Source organism: Dendrobates tinctorius, unplaced genomic scaffold, assembly GCF_039654945.1.
Source record: "Dendrobates tinctorius isolate UK_male_01 unplaced genomic scaffold, ASM3965494v1 ptg000057l, whole genome shotgun sequence".
NCBI lineage: Eukaryota > Metazoa > Chordata > Amphibia > Anura > Dendrobatidae > Dendrobates > Dendrobates tinctorius.
Window position 1 is genome coordinate 76,958 of NW_027361725.1, and position 25,789 is coordinate 102,746.

The window sequence follows — 25,789 nt, forward strand, 5'->3', positions numbered from 1 at the left end:
AAGACATTCCTAATAAGTCATTACAGAACGGAAAACAGAAAAATTAAATTCATACTTTGTTCTAAATATCAACTAATCTTCTATTGAAACTTCGAGTTATTAACTAAACGTTGATTTTCCGGGAACCACAACGAAAAGTAACACAAACCGACCCCACTAACACACGGTCCAGGTGTTCTGCATGAAGCTCTATTCTTCCAGTCAAATTAGCCTGCCCCTCAGATTATCACTGCGTATTGATTCCTTTAACAGTTTTTCTTTTTCTTCGGCGTCCCTTCGTTCCAATGTGATGTCCCCCACAATGGTGCAAATTTTTGCTTTAGCTACGCTATGAGCATTTGCAGTCTCTCTAACTATAGCCAATCAAAACAAGGCCACTCCCACTGAGAATTCCCTGGTGGCTGAAGGGAAAAGGCTTCTTTATTACATAACTTTGGAACAGTGGGGCAGATGAGAAAGAAAAAAAAAACTGTTCAAGTATTAGAGCATAGCAATTAGAGGATATATAAAAGTAATTAAAAATATTAATGAGTGGTTCTTTTTAGATAATTTTTTAATATGGGGTGTTGACAGTTTAAACAATCAGGGCAAACAAGTGACATAAAAAAAAAAAAAAAAAAAAGATTTTTGTTCACGGTAAAATCTTTCTTGGAGTCTTCATTGGTTACCAGTGTCCCCCATGAGGTGTTTGTCTGCTGTCGCTAGGAGGCCGATACTAGGCAAAAAAAGGATAATGGCTCCTCCCCAGCAGTATACACCCACTGACAGGCACCAAGTACCTCAGTTATTGTTAAAAAAGTAGAAAAAGCAACCAAAAACTCAACATATGTACCAGCCCAACCAGGGCAATTTCTAGGGAATTTTGCCAACAGGGCGAACATCGAAAAAGCGCCCCCCCCCCCCCCGAACATTAACATGCTGAATACTTTAGATAAACTTAGATAAACGTGTCCTCATGTCACGGTCATTAGTGGCAGCAGGTGTAGGTTGATAGGAGTAATACTCCCAAAAGCCTCCACTTGCTGTCATTGTTCTCACCTTAATATAATGCTCATCAATCTCCCCTGCTCGCAACGATCACCGGCAGAGGAGGGGAGAATGATGAGAGCAGTCTTCAGCGCCCACTGCTGTGGAACAGTGCTTACTATAGCGCTTCTTCCCCGGCAGCCTCCTGTGTTGTACTGATGTGGCACAGGGTTGCCACACGTGTGCCGCAAGTATTACACACTCAGTCACGGATTTCTCCGGTACTGGTTTTTCCGGTACCAGAAATATCAGGACGTGTGAAACCAGCCTCACACACAGTGACTCACAGACCCTGCGCTATCAATGTGCAAAGTGCAAAGATTGCAGTGTGTGAACAATGTATGTAAGACATCCATCTCTATTCTAGGAAACAATGGTTTTCATTTGGGATGATAACTTATGAGAATAACGAGAGTGGCTCCCGTCCTCACCGAACATCTGTGAGATGGTAATGGTCCATCATCTATAGGAGCCGGCGCAGACTTCTGTGTGCAGCCTCCGACCCTCTCCTGTGCCATTACATCACTCACCCCCCCACCAACCAGGACATGACAAGTGACATCAGCGAAGCCTCCCAAAATCAATGGGGCAGACACTGGGGTATACACACATCCCTGGGGCAGACACTGGGGTATACACACATCCCTGGGGCAGACACTGGGGTATACACACATCCCTGGGGCAGACACTGGGGTATACACACATCCCTGGGGCAGACACTGGGGTATACACACATCCCTGGGGCAGACACTGGGGTATACACACATCCCTGGGGCAGACACTGGGGTATACACACATCCCTGGGGCAGACACTGGGGTATACACACATCCCTGGGGCAGACACTGGGGTATACACACATCCCTGGGGCAGACACAGGGGTATATACACATGCATCACTGGGGCCAGGACTGTGCATACAGTAACAGATGCTCCATGTCTGGACTCACCCAGATCCTGATGAGGGGAAGATGAAAGGAGGGAACACAGAGCAGATTCCATAAATAATACAGGAACAGAGCAGACTCCATAGAGACAACGGGACAGAGCACAAACTCCACCCACAGAAAAACTTCCTTGCCGGAGTCAGACATGTGACACAGCAGGGGTTACAGGGAGAGTCGGCACCACGTTATCTGACAGGGGGCCGCTCTGCCACCCCCTGTCTTCAGGAAGCACTGCCGCCTGTGGCAAATGGCTCAACTTGGCTCATGATAGGTGCGGCCCTGCAGGCGCCCCCTGGCTTGGGTGGCGCCCCGGGCGATCGCACCCCCCGTCCCCCCCCCTAAAAACAGCCCTGAAACCAACAACAAAAAAGACACAAGCCCAAAAGCGGTACAATTAGGGAGGGTGTTGTGTCCCCCAATGAAGGCTCCAAGGAAGATTTTACAGCGAGTACCATAAATCCCTCTTTTATCGCTTCATTGGGGGACACATGTGACGTCCCAAAGCAGTCCCAGGGGTGGGCAACTGAAATAATGCAGAGAAAACAGACTCAGGTCGGCCGACGCGTAACCACCGCCTGCAGCACCTTCCTTCCCAGGCCTGCATCGGATGAGGCATGGGCATGAAACCTGTAAAACCTCACGAAAGTGTGCAAAGATGACCAGGTTGCGGTTTACAAATCTATAAAGCCGAAGCCTGGTGATGAACTGCCCATGAAACTCCCACCGCCCAGGTGGAGTGAGTTTTTATCCCCAGAGGATGTTTGTCCTGAACGTGGTATGCCTCCAATATTGCCGAACAAATCCAACAGGCAATAGTGGATTCTGAAGCTGGAAGCCCCTTAGGACGGACTTCAGAGATGACAAATAGGGCATCAGAGAGGAGAAGGAAGCAGTGCTTGAGAGGTATACTCCGATAGCTTTCTGACCAGATCCAACTTGTGGAGGGACTTCTCCCGGGGATGAACTGGAGAGGGAAGGACAATTTCTTCATTAATGTGAAATAAGGTGGTTTCTTCAGGTAAGAAGGAACAAGTCTGAGAACTACCGTGTCCTGATGGAGAATCAGAAACGGAGAACAGCACGACAATGCCGCTAACTCAAACTTTCCTGATGGATGTAATGGCAACTAAGAAAGCCACTCTCCATGACAGGAGAGAAGACAAAATATCTTGAATGGGCTCAAAAGGAGCACGCTGGAGTGCAGCAAGGACAAGATGAAGATCCCATGGATATATCGGAGGACGATAAGGAGGAGCCAGGTGGACGACTACTTGAAGAAAAGTCTTTACCTGGAAATGAGAAGCCAGATTCCGTTGAAAAAGAATTGACAGAGCGGAAACTTGACCCTTAAGGGTACTGAGTGATAGACCAGAGTCAAGACCCGCTTGTAGAAAACCCAGGATGGAAGGAAGGGAAAAAGACAGACCAAATTGTTGTCCTCACTCCACTGAAAGAAGGCCTTCCAGTATCTGTGACAGATGCGCAAGGATGCTGGTTTTCTTGCCCTAAATATAGTCTGAATAACTTGATGGGGAAAAACTGGCCTCCCTCAGGACTGCGGCCTCAACGGCCATGATGTTAAACTCAGATTGTGAACTCTCGTGGAAGAGGGGGTCTTGCGACAGAAGATCTGGACTGTCTCATGGAGCATCCATGAACATGTTGACCAGCCCTGCGTACCAGGCCCTTCTTGGCCAGTCCAGAGCTTCCAGGATTAAGGGAATTCCTACAGCCTTTATCTTTTTCACGACTCCCCGAACCAAAGGGAGAGATGGAATCAGATAAGGCAGCTGGAATTGGGACCATGGGATCACTAGGGCATCGCAACCGATGGCTAGGGGGTCCCGGGACCTGGCTACAAACTGAAGAACCTTGTGGTTCATCCGAGATGCCATCAGGTCGACGTCCAGTGTGCCCCATATCTCTGGGATATTTGGTTGAAAACAGCGGGATTGAGAGACCACTCACCCGTTGCGAGACCCTGACGACAAAAAAAATCGGCTGCCCAATTTTCCACCCCCCAGAATGTGTACGGCTGATATGGTGCCCACTGCAGAATCCTTGTTATCCCTGTTTGCTGCGAGTCCCTTCTTGATGGTTTATGTAAGCCACGGCAGTGGCGCTATGCAATTCTATGCGGACCGGCTGGCCTGCCAGGAGGGACTGCCAGTGGCGAAAATTGCCCTGATCTCCAGAAGACTGATGTAGAGAGCCACTTCATGGATCTTCCAGCGACCCTGCGCTGTGTGATGAAGACTGTTCCCCAACCAAGGAGACTACTTCGAAGGTGATGACCTGCCACCGTAGAGGGAAGGACGGACTTCCCGAGCAGGACTGAAGCGGATAGTGTCCACCAGGTCAGGGATTGCCTCACCTTGAGCGGCAGAAGCACGGGCCGGTCCAGGGAGACAGTCCTCTTGTCCCAAGCGGACAAGAGGGCCAGCTGAAGAGAATGGGTAAGTAACTGGGCAAAAGGCACAGCTTCCATGGAAGCAAACATCTTCCCCAGAACTCTCATGCAGGACCGCAGGGGAAGAGGAGTTGGTCACTTTAGAATGCAAATCCTCTGGGGGGAGGAGAAAGAGATAGAGCGCGCGCGCGAAAGAGATAGAGCGCGCGCGCGAAAGAGATAGAGCGCGCGCGCGAAAGAGATAGAGCGCGCGCGCGAAAGAGATAGAGCGCGCGCGCGAAAGAGATAGAGCGCGCGCGCGAAAGAGATAGAGCGCGCGCGCGAAAGAGATAGAGCGCGCGCGCGAAAGAGATAGAGCGCGCGCGCGAAAGAGATAGAGCGCGCGCGCGAAAGAGATAGAGCGCGCGCGCGAAAGAGATAGAGCGCGCGCGCGAAAGAGATAGAGCGCGCGCGCGAAAGAGATAGAGCGCGCGCGCGAAAGAGATAGAGCGCGCGCGCGAAAGAGATAGAGCGCGCGCGCGAAAGAGATAGAGCGCGCGCGCGAAAGAGATAGAGCGCGCGCGCGAAAGAGATAGAGCGCGCGCGCGAAAGAGATAGAGCGCGCGCGCGAAAGAGATAGAGCGCGCGCGCGAAAGAGATAGAGCGCGCGCGCGAAAGAGATAGAGCGCGCGCGCGAAAGAGATAGAGCGCGCGCGCGAAAGAGATAGAGCGCGCGCGCGAAAGAGATAGAGCGCGCGCGCGAAAGAGATAGAGCGCGCGCGCGAAAGAGATAGAGCGCGCGCGCGAAAGAGATAGAGCGCGCGCGCGAAAGAGATAGAGCGCGCGCGCGAAAGAGATAGAGCGCGCGCGCGAAAGAGATAGAGCGCGCGCGCGAAAGAGATAGAGCGCGCGCGCGAAAGAGATAGAGCGCGCGCGCGAAAGAGATAGAGCGCGCGCGCGAAAGAGATAGAGCGCGCGCGCGAAAGAGATAGAGCGCGCGCGCGAAAGAGATAGAGCGCGCGCGCGAAAGAGATAGAGCGCGCGCGCGAAAGAGATAGAGCGCGCGCGCGAAAGAGATAGAGCGCGCGCGCGAAAGAGATAGAGCGCGCGCGCGAAAGAGATAGAGCGCGCGCGCGAAAGAGATAGAGCGCGCGCGCGAAAGAGATAGAGCGCGCGCGCGAAAGAGATAGAGCGCGCGCGCGAAAGAGATAGAGCGCGCGCGCGAAAGAGATAGAGCGCGCGCGCGAAAGAGATAGAGCGCGCGCGCGAAAGAGATAGAGCGCGCGCGCGAAAGAGATAGAGCGCGCGCGCGAAAGAGATAGAGCGCGCGCGCGAAAGAGATAGAGCGCGCGCGCGAAAGAGATAGAGCGCGCGCGCGAAAGAGATAGAGCGCGCGCGCGAAAGAGATAGAGCGCGCGCGCGAAAGAGATAGAGCGCGCGCGCGAAAGAGATAGAGCGCGCGCGCGAAAGAGATAGAGCGCGCGCGCGAAAGAGATAGAGCGCGCGCGCGAAAGAGATAGAGCGCGCGCGCGAAAGAGATAGAGCGCGCGCGCGAAAGAGATAGAGCGCGCGCGCGAAAGAGATAGAGCGCGCGCGCGAAAGAGATAGAGCGCGCGCGCGAAAGAGATAGAGCGCGCGCGCGAAAGAGATAGAGCGCGCGCGCGAAAGAGACAGAGCGCGCGCGCGAAAGAGACAGAGCGCGCGCGCGAAAGAGACAGAGCGCGCGCGCGAAAGAGACAGAGCGCGCGCGCGAAAGAGACAGAGCGCGCGCGCGAAAGAGACAGAGCGCGCGCGCGAAAGAGACAGAGCGCGCGCGCGAAAGAGAAAGCGCGCGCGCGAGAGAGAAAGCGCGCGAGAGAGAGAAAGCGCGAGAGAGACTGACTGAGGGATGACAGAGATGTCCCTCCTGGAATGTGCCCCCACCTTGGCATTCCCCTAGGCCATAAAAAGCCATGCAAGATTTATCTGTAATTAAAAACCAAGAACAAACCCTTTGAAGCTCGGTGACCACCATTTAGTACCAGAATGTGACCCCTCTTGCACCTACAGGCAAACTGATTCAAGCACATGGAGACAGTGCGTACAACAAGTCACAGCAGGCTCTGAAGTATTGAATCTGGAAAGTGACCTATAACAGAATGCAACATCTGAGCCTAGCTGAGTACATTATCGGAATTGGCATTCCTATCCCCATACACCCATATTATTTAGCCACCTCAAAGACCCTGCATTAGGGAGTTATAAAGCATAGCTAACAGGCAATACATACAGTAGGCATATTTGGTCTCTATGCGCAGAAAACATGGATTTTTGTTAGTACTCACCGTAAAATCCTTTTCTCCGAGACGCTCATTGGGGGACACAGAGACTGTGGGGGACACAGACTGTGGGTGTATGCTACTGCCGTCTGGAGGCCGACACCAAGTATACAAAAAACAAGTTAGCTCCTCCTCCGCCACATACACCCTCGCCCCGATAGCGGGCGGAAGCCAGTTTAGTGCAAAAGCAGTAGGAAAACATAATAAATTAGCCTTAAAATCATGTCTGAAAAAGGACCCCCCCCTACAATAAACAAGGAATTATACTAATCAAACAAGAGCCAACTGGCTATCAGGATGGGTGCTGTGTCCCCCAATGAGCGTCTCGGAGAAAAGGATTTTACGGTGAGTACTCACAAAAATCCATGTTTCTCCTTCGTCTCATTGGGGGACACAGACTGTGGGACGTCCTAAAGCAGTCCCTGGGTGGGAGCAACTCACCGATCCAAACCGCATGCCCTCCTGTCTAAAGGTGTGCCACTGCTGCCTGGAGAATTTTCCTACCCAGGCTCGCATCTGACGAAGCCTGAGTATGTACATTGTAATGCTTAGAAAACATGTGCAGGCTTGACCAGGTTGCTGCCTTGCATACCTGCTCTGCCAAAGCCTGGTGCCGAAGCGCCCACTGCCCGAGTACGCCCCTATTCCAGGTGGAATCGGCGTGCCTCTGATACAGTAAGCCTCCTGAATAGTTAGACGAATCCATCTGGCTATGGTCAACCGTGAGGCTGCGAGCCCCTTCCTGCCCCCTTCGGGAATCACAAACAACGAGTCTGTCTGGCGAAAAGGTGCTGTCTTCGACACGTACCTCCTGAGAGCTCTTACCAGGTCCAACGTGTGGAGCACCTTTCCCACTCTGTGTACTGGCGCTGGACAAAACGAAGGCAGAACAATGTCCTCATTAATATGGAAAGAGGACACGACCTTCGGCAGAAAGGGCGGTGGTGGCCTAAGGACTACCTTATCCTTAAAAAGTCAGAAAACGGAGCTCTACAAGATAGGGTTGCCAACTCCGAGACCCGCCTAATGGAAGTTATGGCTACCAAGAATACAACCTTCCTGGAAAGGTATGACAATGAGATTTCTTGTAACGGTTCAAAAGGAGTTTCCTGCAGGACACCCAGAATCAGGTTAAGATCACAGGCGTCCATGGGCGCTCTAAAGGGGGGCACCAAATGAGAGACCCCCTGAATGAACGTCTTGACAAGGCCAATATCTGTCTCCTCAGGGAACTCTGGGCCAAACCTGCGTCTAGACCTGACTGCAGAAAATCCAGGATGTTGGGAACCGAGAAGGACAATGGCGCAACCCCATGCTCTCGACACCAGTGAAAGAAAACCCTCGCCGAGGCCGGCTTCCGGGCGCTAATCATTGTAGCAACCACCTCACGCCCAAACCCCGCCTGGGTCAGAATCCAAGATTCAACGGCCATGCCGTCAAACACTGGGCCCCTAAGTTCGGGTGGCAGATCGGCCCCTGGGACAGTAAGCCTGGTTGTTCCGGCAGACGCCAAGGCACGTCTGCGAGAAGCTGCACTAGATCCGCGTACCATACTCGACGGGGCCAGTCTGGGGCCAGCAGAATTGCCGGGACCCCCTCTGTCTTGATCTTTCTGCTGACCCTCGGGAGAAGCGGCAGTGGGGGAAACAGGTATGGGAGCCGAAACTGGTTCCATGGTAGAACCAACGCATCCACTGCGATTGCTCGCGGGTCCTGAGACCGAGCGACAAACATGGCGTTCTCCCTGGAGGCCATCAGATACACGTCTGGAGTCCCGCACCGTTGGCAGATCTGCTGGAAGACTTCGGGGTGCAGGGACCATTCCCCGGCCGCGACACCTTACCGGCTTAGGAAATCTGGTGCCCAATTTTCCACGCCTGGAATGTGGACTGCTGAGACTGAGATTACCGAGTGATGCCTCTCGGCCCAACAGAGTACATGCTCTATCTCGCGCATGGTTGCCCTGCTGCGCGTGCCTCCCTGGTGATTCACATACGCCACTGCCGTGGTGTTGTCTGACTGAACCCGGACTGGGCGTCCTGCAAGCAAGGGCTGAAAATGCTGCAGTGCCAACTGCACCGCGCGAATCTCCAACAAGCTGATTGGGAGACGAGCCTCCTGAGGTGACCATTGCCTCTAGGCCGTGTGATGGCGAAACACTGCTCCCCAACCGAGAAGACTCGCATCGGTTGTGATCACCAACCATTGATCTGGGGGAAAGGGTTTTCCCTGCAGAAGTGAAGAGTCGCGCGTCCACCACCGAAGTGCTCGTCGGACTTGAGAGGACAACCTGCACTGATGATCGAGGGAGAACGGACTCCTGTCCCAAACTGCCAAGAGCGTGCTGCAGGGGACGAAGATGAAATTGAGCAAACGGTATTGCTTCCATTGCCGCCACCATCCTCCCTAGAACCCTCATCCCAAATCAAATAGTGCGAGGGCCTGGTTGCTGAAGACGCCGAACTCCCTGGCGGGAGCGCCTGAGCCTTGTCTTGAGGGAGAATTACCAACCTTCGGGAAGTGTCGAAAATCATCCCTAGGAACGGATTCCTCTGAGCTGGGATAAGGGATGACTTTCCCGTTGACCAACCATCCTAGGCGAGACAAGGTATCCAGCATGATGCTGACATTTTCCTCGCATGCCCGAAAGGACGGACCCTTTACCAAGAGATCGTCTAAGTACGGCAAGACCACTATGCCCTGAGAATGTAGAATGGCCATGACGACCGCCATTACCTTAGTGAATATCCTGGGGGCCGTGGCCAACCCGAAAGGCAGGGCCACAAATTGGAAATGCCGACCATCGATTGCAAACCGTAGGAACCTTTGATGCGGGGGAAAAATAGGGATGTGCAGGTAGGCATCCTGGACATCGATCGAGGCCAAATATTCTCCCTGCTCCATGGAAGATATCACTGACCGGAGGGATTCCATTCGAAAGTGCCCGATTCTGATGAACCTGTTCAGGACCTTTAGGTCCAGAACCGGCCTTACTGTTCCGACCTTCTTGGGGACCGCGAACAGGTTGGAATAAAATCCTTGAGTTCTTTCGTACTCTGGAACCGGGACAATGACCCCGTTGCGCTGAAGAACCCTGATGGCCCCTAGCAATGCCTCTGCCCAGGATTCCGATTTGGGAAGACGGGAACGAAAAAATAGTCTTGGAGGATCCCCGACGACACTAATTCCGCCACCCATGCGTCGTGTGCCACTTCGACCCAGACGTGGCGGAACCTGAGCAGACGTCCGCCTACTCTGCTGTCTTCGGGTACCTGATGCCCTGAGTCATTTTGCTGAGGGCCTCTGGGATCTGCCCCCCCCCCTTGACCTGGGCGGTCGGCCCCGCATCCTACCCAGCGGGTTGGTTCTATACGTGACCTGATGCTCCTTGTCCTGGTTGTAGCGAATTGGGGCGGTAGAACTGGCCGCTGTTGCCCATCCGCGGGTGCGAAATACTCAAAAGCGCGCCTGAAGCTGACGAAAAGGCAGTCTAATCTTCTGCTGTGGGAGAAAGCTGCTCTTTCCCCCTGTGGCATCCGAAAGGAGTTTGTCTAATTTCTCACCAAATAGCCGGTTACCCTGATACGGCAGGGAAGTTAACGATTTCTTAGAAATCGAATCAGCCCGCCATAGCCTTAGTCACAAGGCTCTCCTAATGGCGATAGCATTTGCCGCCGTTAGTGCCGCGCAATAAGCCGCATCCAAGGACGCATTAAATAGTCACCTGCCATCGTGATCTGATTTGCTATCTCAGACACCTCCGTCGACAAGTCTCTATCTTGTAGGACTTTATTCAAATAATCTGACCATGACATCCTGGCTTTGGCTACCCATGTTGCCGCAAATGAAGGAGAGAGCGCTGCTCCTGATGCCTCATACACCGAGCGGGCTAAACCTTCTATGAGCCGATCCGTGGGGTCCTTAATGGAAGAACCACTAGGTACTGACAACAGGGATCTTGAGGCCAGGAGTGACACTGGGGGATCCACAATCGGTGATTCCACCCATCTCTTACAGAGCTCTGGTGCAAACGGGTATCTCGTTTCTAGCGTCTTGTCCTGAAAAGCGCTTGTCTGGACGTTCCCTGTGCTGCTGCACTATGTCCTCGAACTCTGGATGAGTGCTAAACACTATGTGGTCGCCTGGCCTTTTTGAAGGATATCTTATGCCCTGCGGTTGGGGACACATCCTCCTCAATACCTAGAGTATGATTGACACCCTGGGGTATCCAGGTCCAAGGATTCCTCCACGTCATCACCTGAACTCTGCTCGCTCCCAGAAAATGGTGAAGGTGAGGGAGACGCCGCACTCATGGATGCCGAAGCACCGGAGGGGCCCGGAGACGCCATATGGGTTTTCTCCCTATGCGTCTGCTTAGAGTGTGTGCGGCCCCTGCAGGCTGGAGGCTCGTGAGGTGGATGAACCCTTCCAAACAGGCGAGCCGTTGTCTCTACCCCTATCCGGGGCCTGAAGGGTCTCAATCACCTTCGTAAGTGAAACCATGGACCGAGAAAGCGATAACGCCCATTCCGGAGGATCCAGACCCCTGGGTTCCGTTGCGGGGGAGGGCTCCTGGGCGCGTTCAGAACTACAGGCTTCACATAACTTAACAGTCTGCGCTCGTGGGAACATAACCCCACAGGAAACGCATGCTGTATAAAGGAACGTGTGCTTTTTTCCCTTCCCAGACATACTGCAGAAATAGGCCAGTTTTCTCTTTTTTTTTTTCTTTCCTTTATGAAGGGGCAATGAGGAGGAGGAGGAGGGTAACCCTTAGTGTGGCTCCAGGACAGGGTCGCACTTACCCGGCTCCTGCGTGTCTCTCCCGCGCTCCTGCGTCTGCCTGCTCCTTCCTCTGGGTAGGCTGCGAGTGCTCACCTGCTCGTGGCCTACCCTGCTCTGAAGCCGGGGCCTCAATTTTATCCAGCGTCCGCCCCGGATATGATGTCACGCCGGGGGGGCGGGACTTCCACCCGCGGCCTGGGCCGAAGCCGCGGGCTAAATTTAGTCACTTCCCGCCCGCCCGTGTACTGGCGGCCCCGCTATCCCGGCGATCCCGCCGGCACTCTCATGAAGCTCTCAGCCCGCTGGGGGGTCCGCGGCCCTCCACGTGCAGGTATAGGAGGGAGGAGAGGAAGAGGGAGAGGAATGGAGCCTGCTGGATCACCTGTTGCCCATCCGGGGGTGCGAGCCCTAGCCTCCGAACCTGCCACCTCTACGGAGTATGCCACCAGGAGCCCCCGGGAGGATGGGGGGTCACTGGTATAGTAACAAGCAGGGGGGGGGGGTTTAGGCCACCAACGGTGGCCACCATCTTCCTCCCAGCCCCCTCCAACGAGAAGGGAGGGATGGGAAAAGGCAACGACTGGCCACCAGGAAGCACCCTGAAATACCTGTAAAAGGTGACAGGGGATAAGGTTCTGCCTGCAGATTTGAGAGTGGGAGATGTGAGTGACACCACACTGCTCTCGGTCGAATAGGTAAGGGAAATCAGGGTGAGAAATTACACCGTTACCCATAGGGTATGTGCATATGGTGCGGATTCTGCTGCGGATCCGCAGCGGATTTGGCCCTGCGGGTGTCCAGCAGAATTTGCTGTGTTGTACAGTACCATTATATCCTATGGAAAATGGAAACCGCAGTGCAGACTGTGCGGAATTTTCCACGCGGTTTTTAATCCGCAGAAAGAATTGACATGTCATTCTTTTCTGCGGATTCCACTGCGGTTTGCCATCTCCTCCATTGTAGAGGTGCTAAACCGCAGGGCAAACCCGCAGGTCTTTTGACCTGCAGATTTACCAAAATCCGCACGGAACAATCTGCAGCGTGTGCACATAGCCCAAGGAAGAAGAACCTGAAAGACAAAGAAGAGATTAATAAAACACACAAGATACATGAAAAGGAAAACGCGGACCTGGGATCAGATTCAGTTTCACATCCTACAGACACCAAGCTTAAAATGAGGTACTTTGTGCCTGCCGGTGGGTGTATACTGCTGGGGAGGAGACATTTTCCTTTTTTTGCCTAGTGTCAGCCCATGAGGTAATAAAGAAAAACAAACTTGAAGATTATTTTAATATTGAAATTATATTAATGAGCTTTGTTCGACTTGCTATACTTTAACAGCAAAACATACAAGCAGTTTAGCTTGCTCATACAAGAAGGACCTATACCAAAGGAATTCAGTTTTACCGTATTTTAATGGAAATCGTATACAAAAAAAATCTGCACACAATTTATGTCTTCCTTTAGACTTTAAGATCTGGCAGAGAACCATAGCCGAGGATGAGACTACTCTGGCTTCTCCCAGTCCCGCTGCAGGCGAGTGTCAGATTTCTCCAGCGTTTTAGAGAAATATATACCGTATATACTCGAGTATAAGCCGACCCGAGTATAAGCCGACCCCCCTAATTTTGCCACAAAAAACTGGGAAAACTTATTGACTCGAGTATAAGCCTAGGGTGGGAAATGCTCCATAGATTATTCCCCCATATGCTGCCCTCATAAGAAGCTCCATAGATTATTCCCCCATATACTGCCCCCATAAGAAGCTCCATAGATTGTTCCCCCATATGCTGCCCCCATTAGAAGCTCCATATTGTTCCCCCAGATACTGCCCCCATTAGAAGCTCCATATTGTTCCCCCATATACTGCCCCCATTAGAAGCTCCATATACTGCCCCCATTAGAAGCTCCATATTGTTCCCCCATATGCTGCCCCCATTAGAAGCTCCATATTGTGCCCCCATATACTGCCCCCATTAGAAGCTCCATATTGTTCCCCCATATACTGCCCCCATTAGAAGCTCCATATACTGCCCCCATTAGAAGCTCCATATTGTTCCCCCATATGCTGCCCCCATTAGAAGCTCCATATTGTGCCCCCATATACTGCCCCCATTAGAAGCTCCATATTGTTCCCCCATATACTGCCCCCATTAGAAGCTCCATATACTGCCCCCATTAGAAGCTCCATATTGTTCCCCCATATACTGCCCCCCATTAGAAGCTCCATATTATTCCCCCATATGCTGCCCCCATTAGAAGCTCCTTAAGATTATTCCCCCATGTGCTGCCGCTGCTGCTGCATGTAAAAATAAAAAAAATGACATACTCACCTCTCCGTCGCTGGGTGTCAGATTCTCACCTGTCCTGCGTCCATGGCTGCTCACCGCTATCTGCCACGTCATCAGTCAGTGACGTTCAGACTGCAGGGGGCGCGGCGCGCACTAATCACGTCACCGCGCCCTCTGCTGTCTGAAGTCACTGACCGATGACAGACAGCAGCAAGCAGCCATGGACGCAGGACAGGTGAGTATCGCTATACTTACCCGTCCTGACGCTGTCGCTTGAGTCCCCAGCTTCTCCGCGCTCTCTCTTCCTGCCTTCAGCGGTCACGTGGTGCCGCTCATTAAAACTCATGAATATGCGCATATTCATGAGTTTTAATGAGCGGCACCACGTGACCGCTGAAGGCAGGAAGAGAGAGCGCGGAGAGAAGCTGGGGGCTCAAGACACAGCGTCAGGACGGGTAAGTATGACCTGACACCCCCGCCCCCCTCTGACCCCCGGTGTATATGACTCGAATATAAGCCGAGAGGGGGACTTTCAGCCCAAAAAAACGGGCTGAAAATCTCGGCTTATATTCGAGTATATACGGTACATGGCAATTATATTATTTGAATACATACCACCTGAGTGTATAAGGGCGATCCCTCTGGACTGAGAAAGAGTGGTGGATTTTTGCACACTGGCAGTCAGCACCATTGTAGATTTGTCAAGCCTCACTTCTTGTTCCTCCTGGCAAAGGATGCATGTTAGGACTTCTTTTTCAGGCACAGATGGGCCACGTTTGGGACCCAAAGTAATCTTTGAACCTCCAATAACTGGTAATGAGCTAAACAGAGGAATCCACATTAAATATGTTATGCAAACGAAAAGAAAACATACAAAATTTACCATATGTCAGCTTGTAGAGAGAAATTATTTACATTGCGTCCACTGACCATGCTTCTCTTCAGGACTATTTAATACTCTCCCTATAGACAAAAGCCATGGTCTGCCAACATTCCGAGTAACAAATGAAACCAGAAGCCCACTCCTGGTGTGGAATCCCAAGCACTCAGACCTTGTTAGTACCATCAGGAGTGATTTGCTGAGGTACACAGCTCAGTACAGTGTTGAGCCCTATTCCACAACCATTATAAGCCAAATATGGCAAGAACCACTTAAACAAAGGCAAACAATTCATTACTTTAAGACATGGTCGGTTAGTCAGGCCAGAAAATTGCTAAAACTAAAAACCATGATGAAACTGGCTCTCAGGAAGACAGCCCCAGAAAAGGAAAACCAAGAATTACCTCTGCTGCGGAGAATAAGTTCATCAGTTACCAGCCTCACAAAACAAAGTGACACCACCTCAGATAATAGCCCTGAGACCTGATGCCAAACATCAATTCGTAGACAACTCATCAACTGTTCAGTGTATACTGCAATACGAAAATCTTAAATGGTTAAGTTGTTGCAAATAAGCCATTACTGCGGACCACAAACCAGAAGAAATTACTTGTTTGGGCCAAGCATCACAAGGACTCGACATTAAATCAGTGGAAATCTGTAATGTGGTCTGATGGGTTGAAATGTAAGTTTTTTGCTAACAGCCAAAAATTTTCTGCGTTTATGTGAGACACAGTGAGCAAGTGGTTGCTGTGTGTGATGCCCACAGTCAAGTAGGGAGGGAGAGGTGCGATAGTGGGAAATGCTTTGCTGGTGATTTAGTCCAATTGAAGGCATACCAGAGAAACTGATGAAACTGCTTGAAAGAATGCCAAGGGGGTGTAATGGTATCATCGAAGTAAAGGGGGGGGGGGGGGGGGGGACTAATTTGAGATATTAAGATTAACACATTCTCATTTGTTTCTGTACACCTGGTTTCCAATTGTTCCCCTGTGACTTCAGTCTGAATCTACAATGTGCACATTCCAACATGGAAAACCAGGTGTTCAAATTTTCTCAAAGGTATTATATATATATATATATATATATATATATATATATATATATATATATATATATATATATATATATATATATATATATATATATATATACACACATATACACACACACACACTGTTCCAACGGATAGACAGCAAATATCTTACATTTCCTCAATAGGAGTGGAGGAGTCCTCTACTTCTTGAGAGGTGTCATATAAAAGTTTGTTTGTTTCTATAAAATTCTTTTGCATAGCAGACATCTGTGCCATGATCTTCTGCCGGTGGAGTCTTGCTGCCTCTGCCTTGCGTTTTCGCTTTTCTTTGTCTTGAGAGCTTTGTCCCTATCAAAAAGACACGATACAGGTTACCCCACATTTACAGATAACATGCTGACAACCAAGGATAAAGGAGTGCCCAGAATTAGAGATTATAGCAACAGGACCACTGGATAATTTTACAGCAAAGCTACACGCAATCTGCAAAGAGAGCCACTAGAAAAACTAAGCAAATCATGTATGTGTTTATACTGATGTTCCTGTGGTTTATGGAAAATAAGCATTAAAGAAAAAAAAAAAAAAATTGTTTAGAAAACTGGATGGATTTGATATGAATTTGAAAAATGTGGATGAAAATGGATTTTCCTAGCGTTAATTTGTAAAAATACATTACTTGAAGAACTTCGTCCCCCTCCCACCATTTAAAGGAGAAATCCGCACAAAATCTTGAGCTTGCAAAAAAGTGCAAGGAAGATTTCACCTGGATGTGAATGAGAATTAGAAACACCCCCCCCCCCCCCCCCTATCTACCGAACTTGCATTGCACTGCAGCAGCTTTGTAGAGGATTTTGGCCTGGCAAATAGGCCACATAAAATGCAAATTGTCTCAGAGGACATGAACTCAAGAGCCCCTATTGGAAGCAGCAACCATGCAAGTCAATACTGACCCATTTGGGGGCGTGGCCTGCATGCAGACTGTGATGGCTGCTTAGAGCCAGAGCTCCAGCATCTACCGACCGAAAGCAGCACATATCAGCTCTCCACGGTGCACCGGACCTTCAAAAAAGTAACTGCAGGCTGCCTCACATATCTGGGCTCATGATGACACGCGGTAGGACGCAGAAAAGAAGCTCCCCGCCGTGGCTGCCAGATTTCTTTCCTAAGGGACAGACTACTGCACATACTTCAGGGAAGATGGCGGCTGCATCCCCCTCCAGGTCCTCCATGTCCACACAAGGCTCTGGAAGAGGTATGAACGCAGAGGGGGACAGGCATAGCAGCTCTACCCCAATGACTAAAGGGGATATGAGGGAATTCTTAGCCTCCATTCTCCCTAAAAGAGGACATGCACTCCATGTTAAAAGAAATAAGACGGGACATACGCTCCCTGGGAGAATGTACTTCACATGTTGAAAACAAAATGGTAGAATATGCTACTTCCATTAATGCCCTGGTGGAAGAAAATGAGGCACTTAAGGGGGAACTAGTTCATGTGCTTGACAAATTGCATGACCTGGAAGACAGATCCAGGAGAAATAACATTCGTATACGGGGTATACCAGAAGAGGTAGCTGGTAAAGACCTAGCCCCCTTCATGCATAAGTTTATACAAGCTGTACTTCCCACACTGTCTCCAAGGGATCTCCTGATTGACAGGATTCATAGAATTCCAAAACCCAGGCATATAGATCATGCTCTGCCTAGAGACACCTTAGCCCATATCCATTTCTTCTCTACTAAGGATGCATTTATACAGCAGATGAGGAAACCTCCTGAATTACCTACTGAACTAAATCTGCAGGTATTCCCAGATCTAACAGCAGCAACCTTGGCTAAAAGACGGGAATACGCTCATATATGCAAGACCCTCAGAGATGGAAACATTAAGTATAAATGGGGATTTAATTCTGTAAAATTGATCATCATGTATGGAGGTCACATGGTGATATGTTCATCTCCTAAACAAGCAGAAGATAAGCTGACAAGTTGGAAGTTCCCACTGCACCTAGACAGCCGTCTGCAGGGGAGAAAAAAAAATTGTTCCAGACTGGACTCTGGCTTGAAATGAAGGAAGGGTCGTGGTCGGGATGACCGGAGCTCACTGACGGGTCCTTTCTCTGCTTGGACTCCTGGACTGTCTGTTTCACCTTGCTCTTTCCAGATTTTGATTCTGCGCCATATCCGACCTATGTCTGTCATTACCCGGTGTCCGCCAGGATTCCGGTTCATGGTTATGTGTTACAATTTTGGTTCTCTTTTTATTTGTCTATGTTTTTTTTTTCAGGTGCGTCTACTTTGGTAGCTTAAGTGTGATGGAATATATGCTTATAGGATATAATTATGTGACAGCCAGTATATACCCCTCTGAGGCAAAATTAATATATACATTTATGCAAAAGTATTTCCCCCACGTTTACAATCATGTGTGCAGCTCTTATCGTTAAATGCTAAAGGGCTAAACGCCCCGTGTAAACGATCCATGTTGTGGAGGGAAGTAAGGAAAACTCAGGCTGACATAGTTTGTCTGCAGGAGACACATTTGCTAGAGAAGGATAATTGTAGGGTTCACCATCCTCATTTCCCACATATATTTTTTGCCAATAACTCTAATAAGAAGGCGGGGGGGGGGGTATTATGGTGATGCATACAGTGGCCTTTAAATGCATGCAGAAATATATAGACCCGGGGGGTAGATTCCTGATTCTTTTTGCACCCTTAATGTTTATGCTCCTAATGAGGGACAACATTCTTTTCTGAGGAAAGTTTTTTAAAAAAATTTCCGAATTGGAACAAGGGGGGAAAAGAGTATGTGGGGATTTTAATCTCCCTATGGATAGAAATTTGGATTTTTCACAAGGAAAAAGGCGTAGTCGGAGGCAGCAAAGATTGCTAGCACATGAAAATCACTATCACGATTTCTGGAGATAATCCCATGCGAGTGAAAGGGACTAAACATTCTAATCCTTCAGACATCGTACATACAGCAGGATAGATCATTTCTTGATAGACAGTGCTGTCCTCCGGAGGTGTATATCTGCGGACACAGGCCTAATCACATGGTCTGACCACGCGCCTATTTCTCTACAACTAGCACTCTCTCATCAGGTTAGCTCAGCCTTCAGGTGGCGATTGAATGAGTTATTACTGAATGATGGGGTAGTTGCAAAGGTTAAATCTGAACTGAAGCACTATTTCCAGACAAATGACTCCAAAGAGATCACGGATGAGACTATGGGCCGCTCATAAAGCAGTGATTAGGGGAATTTAACTACAACAGGTGTCCTTTTTAAAACATAAAAAAGGGAAAAAAAAAAAGCAGAAAATACCTATTTAGAGCCTACAAATAAGTCTAATCCTTCTCTTGCTGTTACAAAAGAAATTTTCCAGATTAGATTTAAACTACGTGAAACTTTCCTGTCTATATATACCCATAATCTAAAGAAATTTAGAACTAAATTTTATGCCACAGGTGCCCTGCTAGCTCGTAGAGTTCGCCATAGGGAAGTGAAATCTAGAGTGGAATATTTAGTGGATTCTGAGGGACGGCTTGATAGAAATCCAATTGAAATTGTAGAAGTATTTTCCAAATACTATACCCATCTTTATAATTTAAAAGACGATACATCTACTCCGCAACCTGATCAACAAGAAACAGACAAATATCTTCAATCAATCAATCTGCCCCATATTTCCCCAGATCAATTAACGCTTTTGAATGCCCCTTTCACTGAGGAAGAAGTTCAATTCGCTATAAACCATACTAAACGATATGGGGCCCCTGGTCCGGATGGATTCTCAAATGTCTATTACCGATGTTTCCAACAAAATTTGATTCCCTTTCTATTACGTCCATTTACAGCGTGGAGAGAAATGGGCAAAGAGTCTACGCCCGGGTTGGAGGCTACGATCACTACCCTCCCTAAACCGGGGAAGTCCCCCACGGTCCCAGGCAATTTTAGACCTATAGCACTTTTGAACTGTGATGTCAAGCTATTCACAAAGATTCTGGCGCCATGTTTGAAATTGATTATTCCATCACTGATCTCTCCGGACCAGGTAGGGTTCGTGGCGAAGCAAAAGATGGTACAAGGAGAATGCTAGATTTGATGGGGGTAGCGGAGCCTTCTGGTGTTCCCCAGTGCATTCCTGTCACTGGATGCTGAAAAAGCATTTGACAGGGTGCACTGGGGATATTTACGGGCTGTCTTGACTAAATTTGGCTTTGTGGGTCCCATGTTTTCAGCAATTACAGTTGTGGCCAAAATATTGACACCCCTGCAATTCGGTCAGATAATTCTCAGTTTCTTCCTGAAAACGATTGCAAACAGAAATTCTTTGGTATTATCTTCATTTAATTTGTCTTAAATGAAAAAACACAAAAGAGAATGAAGCAAAAAGCAAAACATTGATCATTTCACACAAAACTCCAAAAATGGGCCAGACAAAAGTATTGGCACCCTCAGCCTAATACTTGGTTGCACAACCTTTAGCCAAAATAACTGCGACCAACCGCTTCCGGTAACCATCAATGAGTTTCTTACAATGCTCTGCTGGAATTTTAGACCATTCTTCTTCGGCAAACTGCTCCAGGTCACTGATATTTGAAGGGTGCCTTCTCCAAACTGCCATTTTTAGATCTCTCCACAGGTGTTCTATGGGATTCAGGGCTGGCCACCTTAGAAGTCTCCAGTGCTTTCTCTCAAACCATTTTCTAGTGCTTTTTGAAGTGTGTTTTGGGTCATTGTCCTGCTGGAAGACCCATGACCTCTGAGGGAGACCCAGCTTTCTCACACTGGGCCCTACATTATGCTGCAAAAAGGAGATTTTTGTGTACTCACCGTAAAATCTCTCTTAGCCTTTAATTGGGGGACCCAGAACCGTGGGTGTTATGCTGCTGTCCACTAGGAGGCGACACTATGCATAATGTGAAAAAGATTAACTTTGGCTCCTCCTCTGCAGTATACACCCCTGGACGGCGTCAGCGTTCTCCAGTTTTGTGCAAAAGCATTAGGAGGAACGCAACACAAATAACATAACCATGCCTGTAAGAAGGCCACTATGTAGAAGCTCAAAGAACAATACGAGAACTCAACTAACAATGGCCCGTAAGGGCAACAGGGTGGGAGCTGTGTCCCCCAATTAAAGGCTAAGCGAAAGATTTTACGGTGAGTACACAAAAATCTCCTTTACTCTGTCGCCTAATTGGGGGACACAGAACCGTGGGACGTCCCAAAGCAGTCCCTGGGTGGGAAGCAGTGGACGAATATTGTGCCGACAGTCCCCTAGATTTGGGGTACTGCTGCATGCAGGACCAGTCTACCCAGGCTCGCATCCGCTGAGGACTGTGTATGCACTCTGTAGTGTTTTGTAAATGTGTGCAGGCTAGTCCAAGTGGCTGCCTTACACACTTGATGTGCCGAGGCTTCTTTCTTCTTTATTTTCTTTATTTTTTTTATATAGCGCTAACATATTCCGCAGCGCTTTACAGTTTTGCACACACATTATCATCACTGTCCCCGATGGGGCTCACAATCTTAATTCCCTATTAGTATGTCTTTAGAATGGCTTGATGCCAAATGGCCCAAGAGGCTCCTTCCGCCCACATAGAGTGTGCCGTGATACTGGCCGGAAGAGGAGAATTGACAAGTCGGTAAGCCTCTTGTATGGTGGACTTGATCCACCTAGCAAGGGTGGCTTTGGAAGCCGGTAGACCCTTGCGAACGCCTTCTGGAAGAAGGAAAAGTTAATCAGACTTCCGAAAGGGAGCAGTCCTAGACACGTAAATACGCAATGCCCTGACCAGGTCAAGCGTATGTAGAGCCTTCTCCACTCTATGAACAGGAACCGGGCAAAGAGATGGTAGCGAGATTTCCTCATTGAGGTGGAAGCTGGACACAACCTTCGGAAGGAAGGATGGGACTGTACGGAGAACCACCTTGTCCTGATGGAAAACCAGAAAGGGTTGTCTGCAGGAAAGTGCTGAAAGTTCGGACACCCTGCGTAGTGAGGTGATTGCCACCAGAAAGACCACCTTCTGTGACAGAAGGCGGAGTGAGACCTCCTTAAGGGGTTCGAAAGGAGGTGTCTGCAATGCTGTCAGACCAGGTTTAGGTTCCACGTCTCCAACGGATGTTTGTAGGGGGGAACCAAATGGGAAACCCCTTGGAGAAAAGTCCTGACTTGCGGCTTATTAGCAATACGCCTCTGAAAGAGCATTGAAAGCGCTGACACTTGGCTCTTAAGCGAGCCCAGGGATAGCCTGGCGTCCAGGCCCGACTGAAGGAAACCGAGGATCTTTGGAAGAGAGTAGGGAAGTGGGACCTGTCTTCGAGATTCGCACCATGTGAAGAAAGCCTTCCAGGTACGATAGCAAATCCTGGCTGAAGCTGGCTTTCGAGCCCTGATCATGGTTTTAACGACGTCCGTCGAAAAACCTGCTTGGGTCAAAACCCAGGTCTCAATGGCCACGCCGTCAAATTGAGAGCCCCTGAGTTCTGGTGGAAGAACAGGCCTTGTGACAGAAGGTCGGGACGTGTGGGGAGACGCCAGGGAGCGTCTGGTGTGAGTTGCACGACGTCGGCGTACCATGTACGCCTGGGAGAGTCTGGAGCGATCAGGATGGTGGGAACTCCCTCTTGCTTGATCTTCCTCAGGAATCTGGAGATCAGGGGGAGAGGTGGAAAAATGTACAGAAGCTGGAATTGGGTCCAGTCCTGAACCAGGGCATCTGCTCCTAGCGACTGCGGGTCGCGCCTCCTGACCATGAAATTGGGAACCTTGGCATTGAGATGGGATGCCATCAGATCCACGTCCAGGGTCCCCCAGCGATGGCAGATATGACGAAAAACTTCGGAATGGACAGACAACTCCCCCCGAGTCCATTCCTTGTCTGCTGAGATAGTCGGCTTCCCAGTTGTCCACACCCGGAATGTGGACCGCAGAGAGTACCGACCTCGCATCCTCCGCCCAGTGTAGGATACGTGTTACTTCGTTCATCGCCTGGATGCTGTGGGTCCCACCTTGATGGTTCACGTATGCATTGTCCGACTGTACTCTGATATGAGAGTCTGCTAGCAAGTGATGAAAGGCTTTCAATGCCAGGAAGATGGCCCGAATTTCCAGGATGTTGATGGGCATGGTCGCTTCCATTGGTGACCACTTGCCTTGCGCTCTGTGATGTAGATGCACCGCGCCCCAACCCGTAAGGTTTGCGTCGGTGGTCAAAACCTTCCATTGACCGGAAAGAAAGGATTTTCCCCGTGCAAGCGAGGTTGGCTTGAGCCACCAGTGCAGGGACCTCCTGGTTTTCGATACTAACTGGAACTCCCTGTCGAGGGAGAACGGATTCCTGTCCCAGGACTTGAGGATGGCCAGTTGAAGGGGTCTGCGGTGAATCTGGGCAAATGGTACCGCCTCCATTGCCGCTGCCATCCTGCCAAGTACTCTCATGGCATACCGGAGAGATCGGGGGGGACTTGCGGAGGAGAGTGCGAACTCCCAAACAGAGGGCCAGTGCCTTGTCCCTGGGGAGGATCACCAGACCCCTGGAGGTGTCGAATAGCATCCCCAGGAAGGCCAGAGACTGACTCGGGGTAGTCGAGGACTTCTGTAAATTGACTAACCATCCCAGGCGACTCAGAGTGTCAATGGTGATTGAGACGTTGACCTCGCAGTCCTTGAAGGTGGGGGCCTTGGCGAGAAGGTCGTCCAGATATGGAACGACTACTTTGCCTCTGGAGTGTAGAACGTCCATGGTGGCTGCCATGACCTTTGTAAATGTTCTGGGAGCCGTGGCGAGACCGAACGGGAGGGCCACAAACTGGTAATGGTCTTGGTTGATTGCGAATCTGAGAAATCTCTGATGGGCGGGAGCAATCGGTATATGCAGGTATGCGTCCTGTATGTCTATGGAGGCGAGAAATTCTCCTTTTTCCATGGACGCAACGATTGACCGGAGGGATTCCATGCGAAAGTGACAAACTCGATCATACTTGTTGAGTTGCTTGAGGTCTAGTATGGGTCGGACGCTGCCTCCCTTCTTTGGCACCACGAACAGATTGGAGTAAAACCCTCAGAAGCGCTCGTCTGCTGGAACCGGTACTATGACTCCTGCTTGCAGGAGGGAAGAAACCGCTTGATGGAAGGCTCGAGCGTTGAGTGGAGGCTTTGGAGGAACGGAGAGAATGAACCTGTGGGGTGGGCTGGTAGTAAACTCGATCTTGTATCCTGAAGACACTATTTCCTTGACCCACTTGTCTTCTGTAATAGGAAGCCAGACCTGCTGAAAGAGTAGCAGTCGTGCGCCCACAAGTGGGGTGTCTTCCAGAGGGCATGAGTCATGATGAGGGGAAAGTCTGAGCTTTTCCTCCTTTGGATTTTGCCTGGCTTGCTTTTGACTGCCAGTTCCTGTCCGGCCTCTGTGCCGCCCGTGTGTTGTCTCTGCGGGGGGAGCGGTTACGATTTTGTGCTGGGCGCGAGACGGACCAGCCTGAAGAATTCCGAAAGGATCGGAAACGAGATCAATTAAGTCTTTTAAACGTGCGTTTTGGTTTTAGTTGAGGGAGAGAAGTACTTTTACCCCCAGTAGAATTGGATATCATTGTATTCAGCTTTTCACCGAAAAGACGTCCACTGAAGTACGGGAGATTTGTCAGGGACTTTGAGGCCGCATCCGCCTTCCATTCTCTCAGCCAGAGAATCCACCAGATTGTGATGGCGTTTGATGCTATTCCCGCTACCCCTCTTGCAGAATCCAGCGCTGCATGGACCATGTAATCTGCCACTACTGCAATTTGCACCGCCTGGTCCGCCAGCTGAGGATTTGAAGCTTGGAGGCCCTGCTGCAATAGATTAGCCCAGGCCATAATGGCCTTGGCTGCCCAAACTGAAGCAAATGCGGGAGCCAGAGAGGCACCTGCCGCTTCAAAGATTGAACGCGCCATGCGTTCTACCTGTCTGTTGCGTCTGAGGGTTGAGCTGTCCGCCAGTGAGAGAAGTGTTTGTGCTGCCAGCCTAAAGACTGGGGGGGGGGGGGTCCACTTCAGGCGGATCTGTCCAATCCTTAGTGTCCTTCTGTGGGAAGGGGTACTTTGCTTCCAAGTATTTGCGATTGGCGAATTTATTCTCAGGCTGCGAAAAATGCTTAGAAAGTATTTTTTGAAATTCTGGGTGATTAGGGAAGACCTTAGATGGTTTCTGAACACTCTCGAAGGAAATCTTGTGTTCTGGTGCTTCCGGGGTTGGATCAGAAATGTCCCGAAGGATGGAAGAGATTATACCCTTAACTAGCGCCGTATTGCTAGGGGGATAAGGGACCAGGGTGTTCTCCATTTCATTATCTGAGTTAGAGTCACATACGCCCTCTGAGTCTTGGGCGTCGCTAAGGAGCTCCCTAGCGGGCGAACTAGGGCGGAGGTGTTATGCGGTCTGGGATTGTTGTGGAGATCTATCAGGGGACGGTCTCAGTGACCTGGAGCCACTGTGTCTCTCCCTGGAGGGGGGCAACCTAGTGCTGTGTGAGGATGCAGATGAACGCGACCTGTGGGTCCGCTTACGACTCAAACTGTCGGAAGCAGACGGTCCCTGAGATCTTTGCTGGGTAACGTTCATAGCCGAGACATGACCCTGCAGAGCCTGCAGTAGTGTGGAGGTCAGGTTATCTATAGACTGTCAGACTGCGACATCTGAGTCGCCTATTACGGCGCAGTAGCGGTCGCAGAAGCGTTGGTAGGGACTTCTTGGGGTTCTGACCCAGTGTTTTGGGTACAGTCCTGGCAGTGCAGGTACGTGCTGCCGCTAGGGAGAGTGGCTTTGCAGGCTGTACAGACTGCATAAAAGCAGTCTTGTCTGGTCCTTTTTCTTGAGCCCGATATAGTGTCTAGAGGCTAATTAGCAGAGGCCCTACAGGGGGTATCTACGCAGAGGAAAAGGAATAGGGGAGCGTTATAGGTTATATGAACTCACAGCTGAGTACAGAGAACCCAGCTGTGATCTTACCCCACCGGTGCGCCTCCTAGGTCCAGCGCCGATAAATCACACTCCTGTGCCCCCCAGAGACCGCTGTGCTGCCTTCAGATGCAGCAAGATGGCCACCGGAATTCTGAGGTGGAGGAGGAA

General features: G+C 50.1%; 1 protein-coding gene across 3 annotated transcripts in view; it reads right to left on the reverse strand.

Annotated features, from left to right (window-relative positions):
* Window positions 1–25,789, reverse strand: part of UBR1 (ubiquitin protein ligase E3 component n-recognin 1) — a 361,652-nt gene that overhangs the window by 60,490 nt on the left and 275,373 nt on the right. For all 3 annotated transcript variants that reach the window (XM_073577633.1, XM_073577632.1, XM_073577631.1), the window contains 2 exons: window positions 15,843–16,018; window positions 14,370–14,575 (listed from right to left, as the gene is read on the reverse strand). In XM_073577633.1, the coding sequence (XP_073433734.1) occupies window positions 14,370–14,575; window positions 15,843–16,018 (382 nt within the window). The remainder of the gene's footprint in view (window positions 1–14,369; window positions 14,576–15,842; window positions 16,019–25,789) is intronic.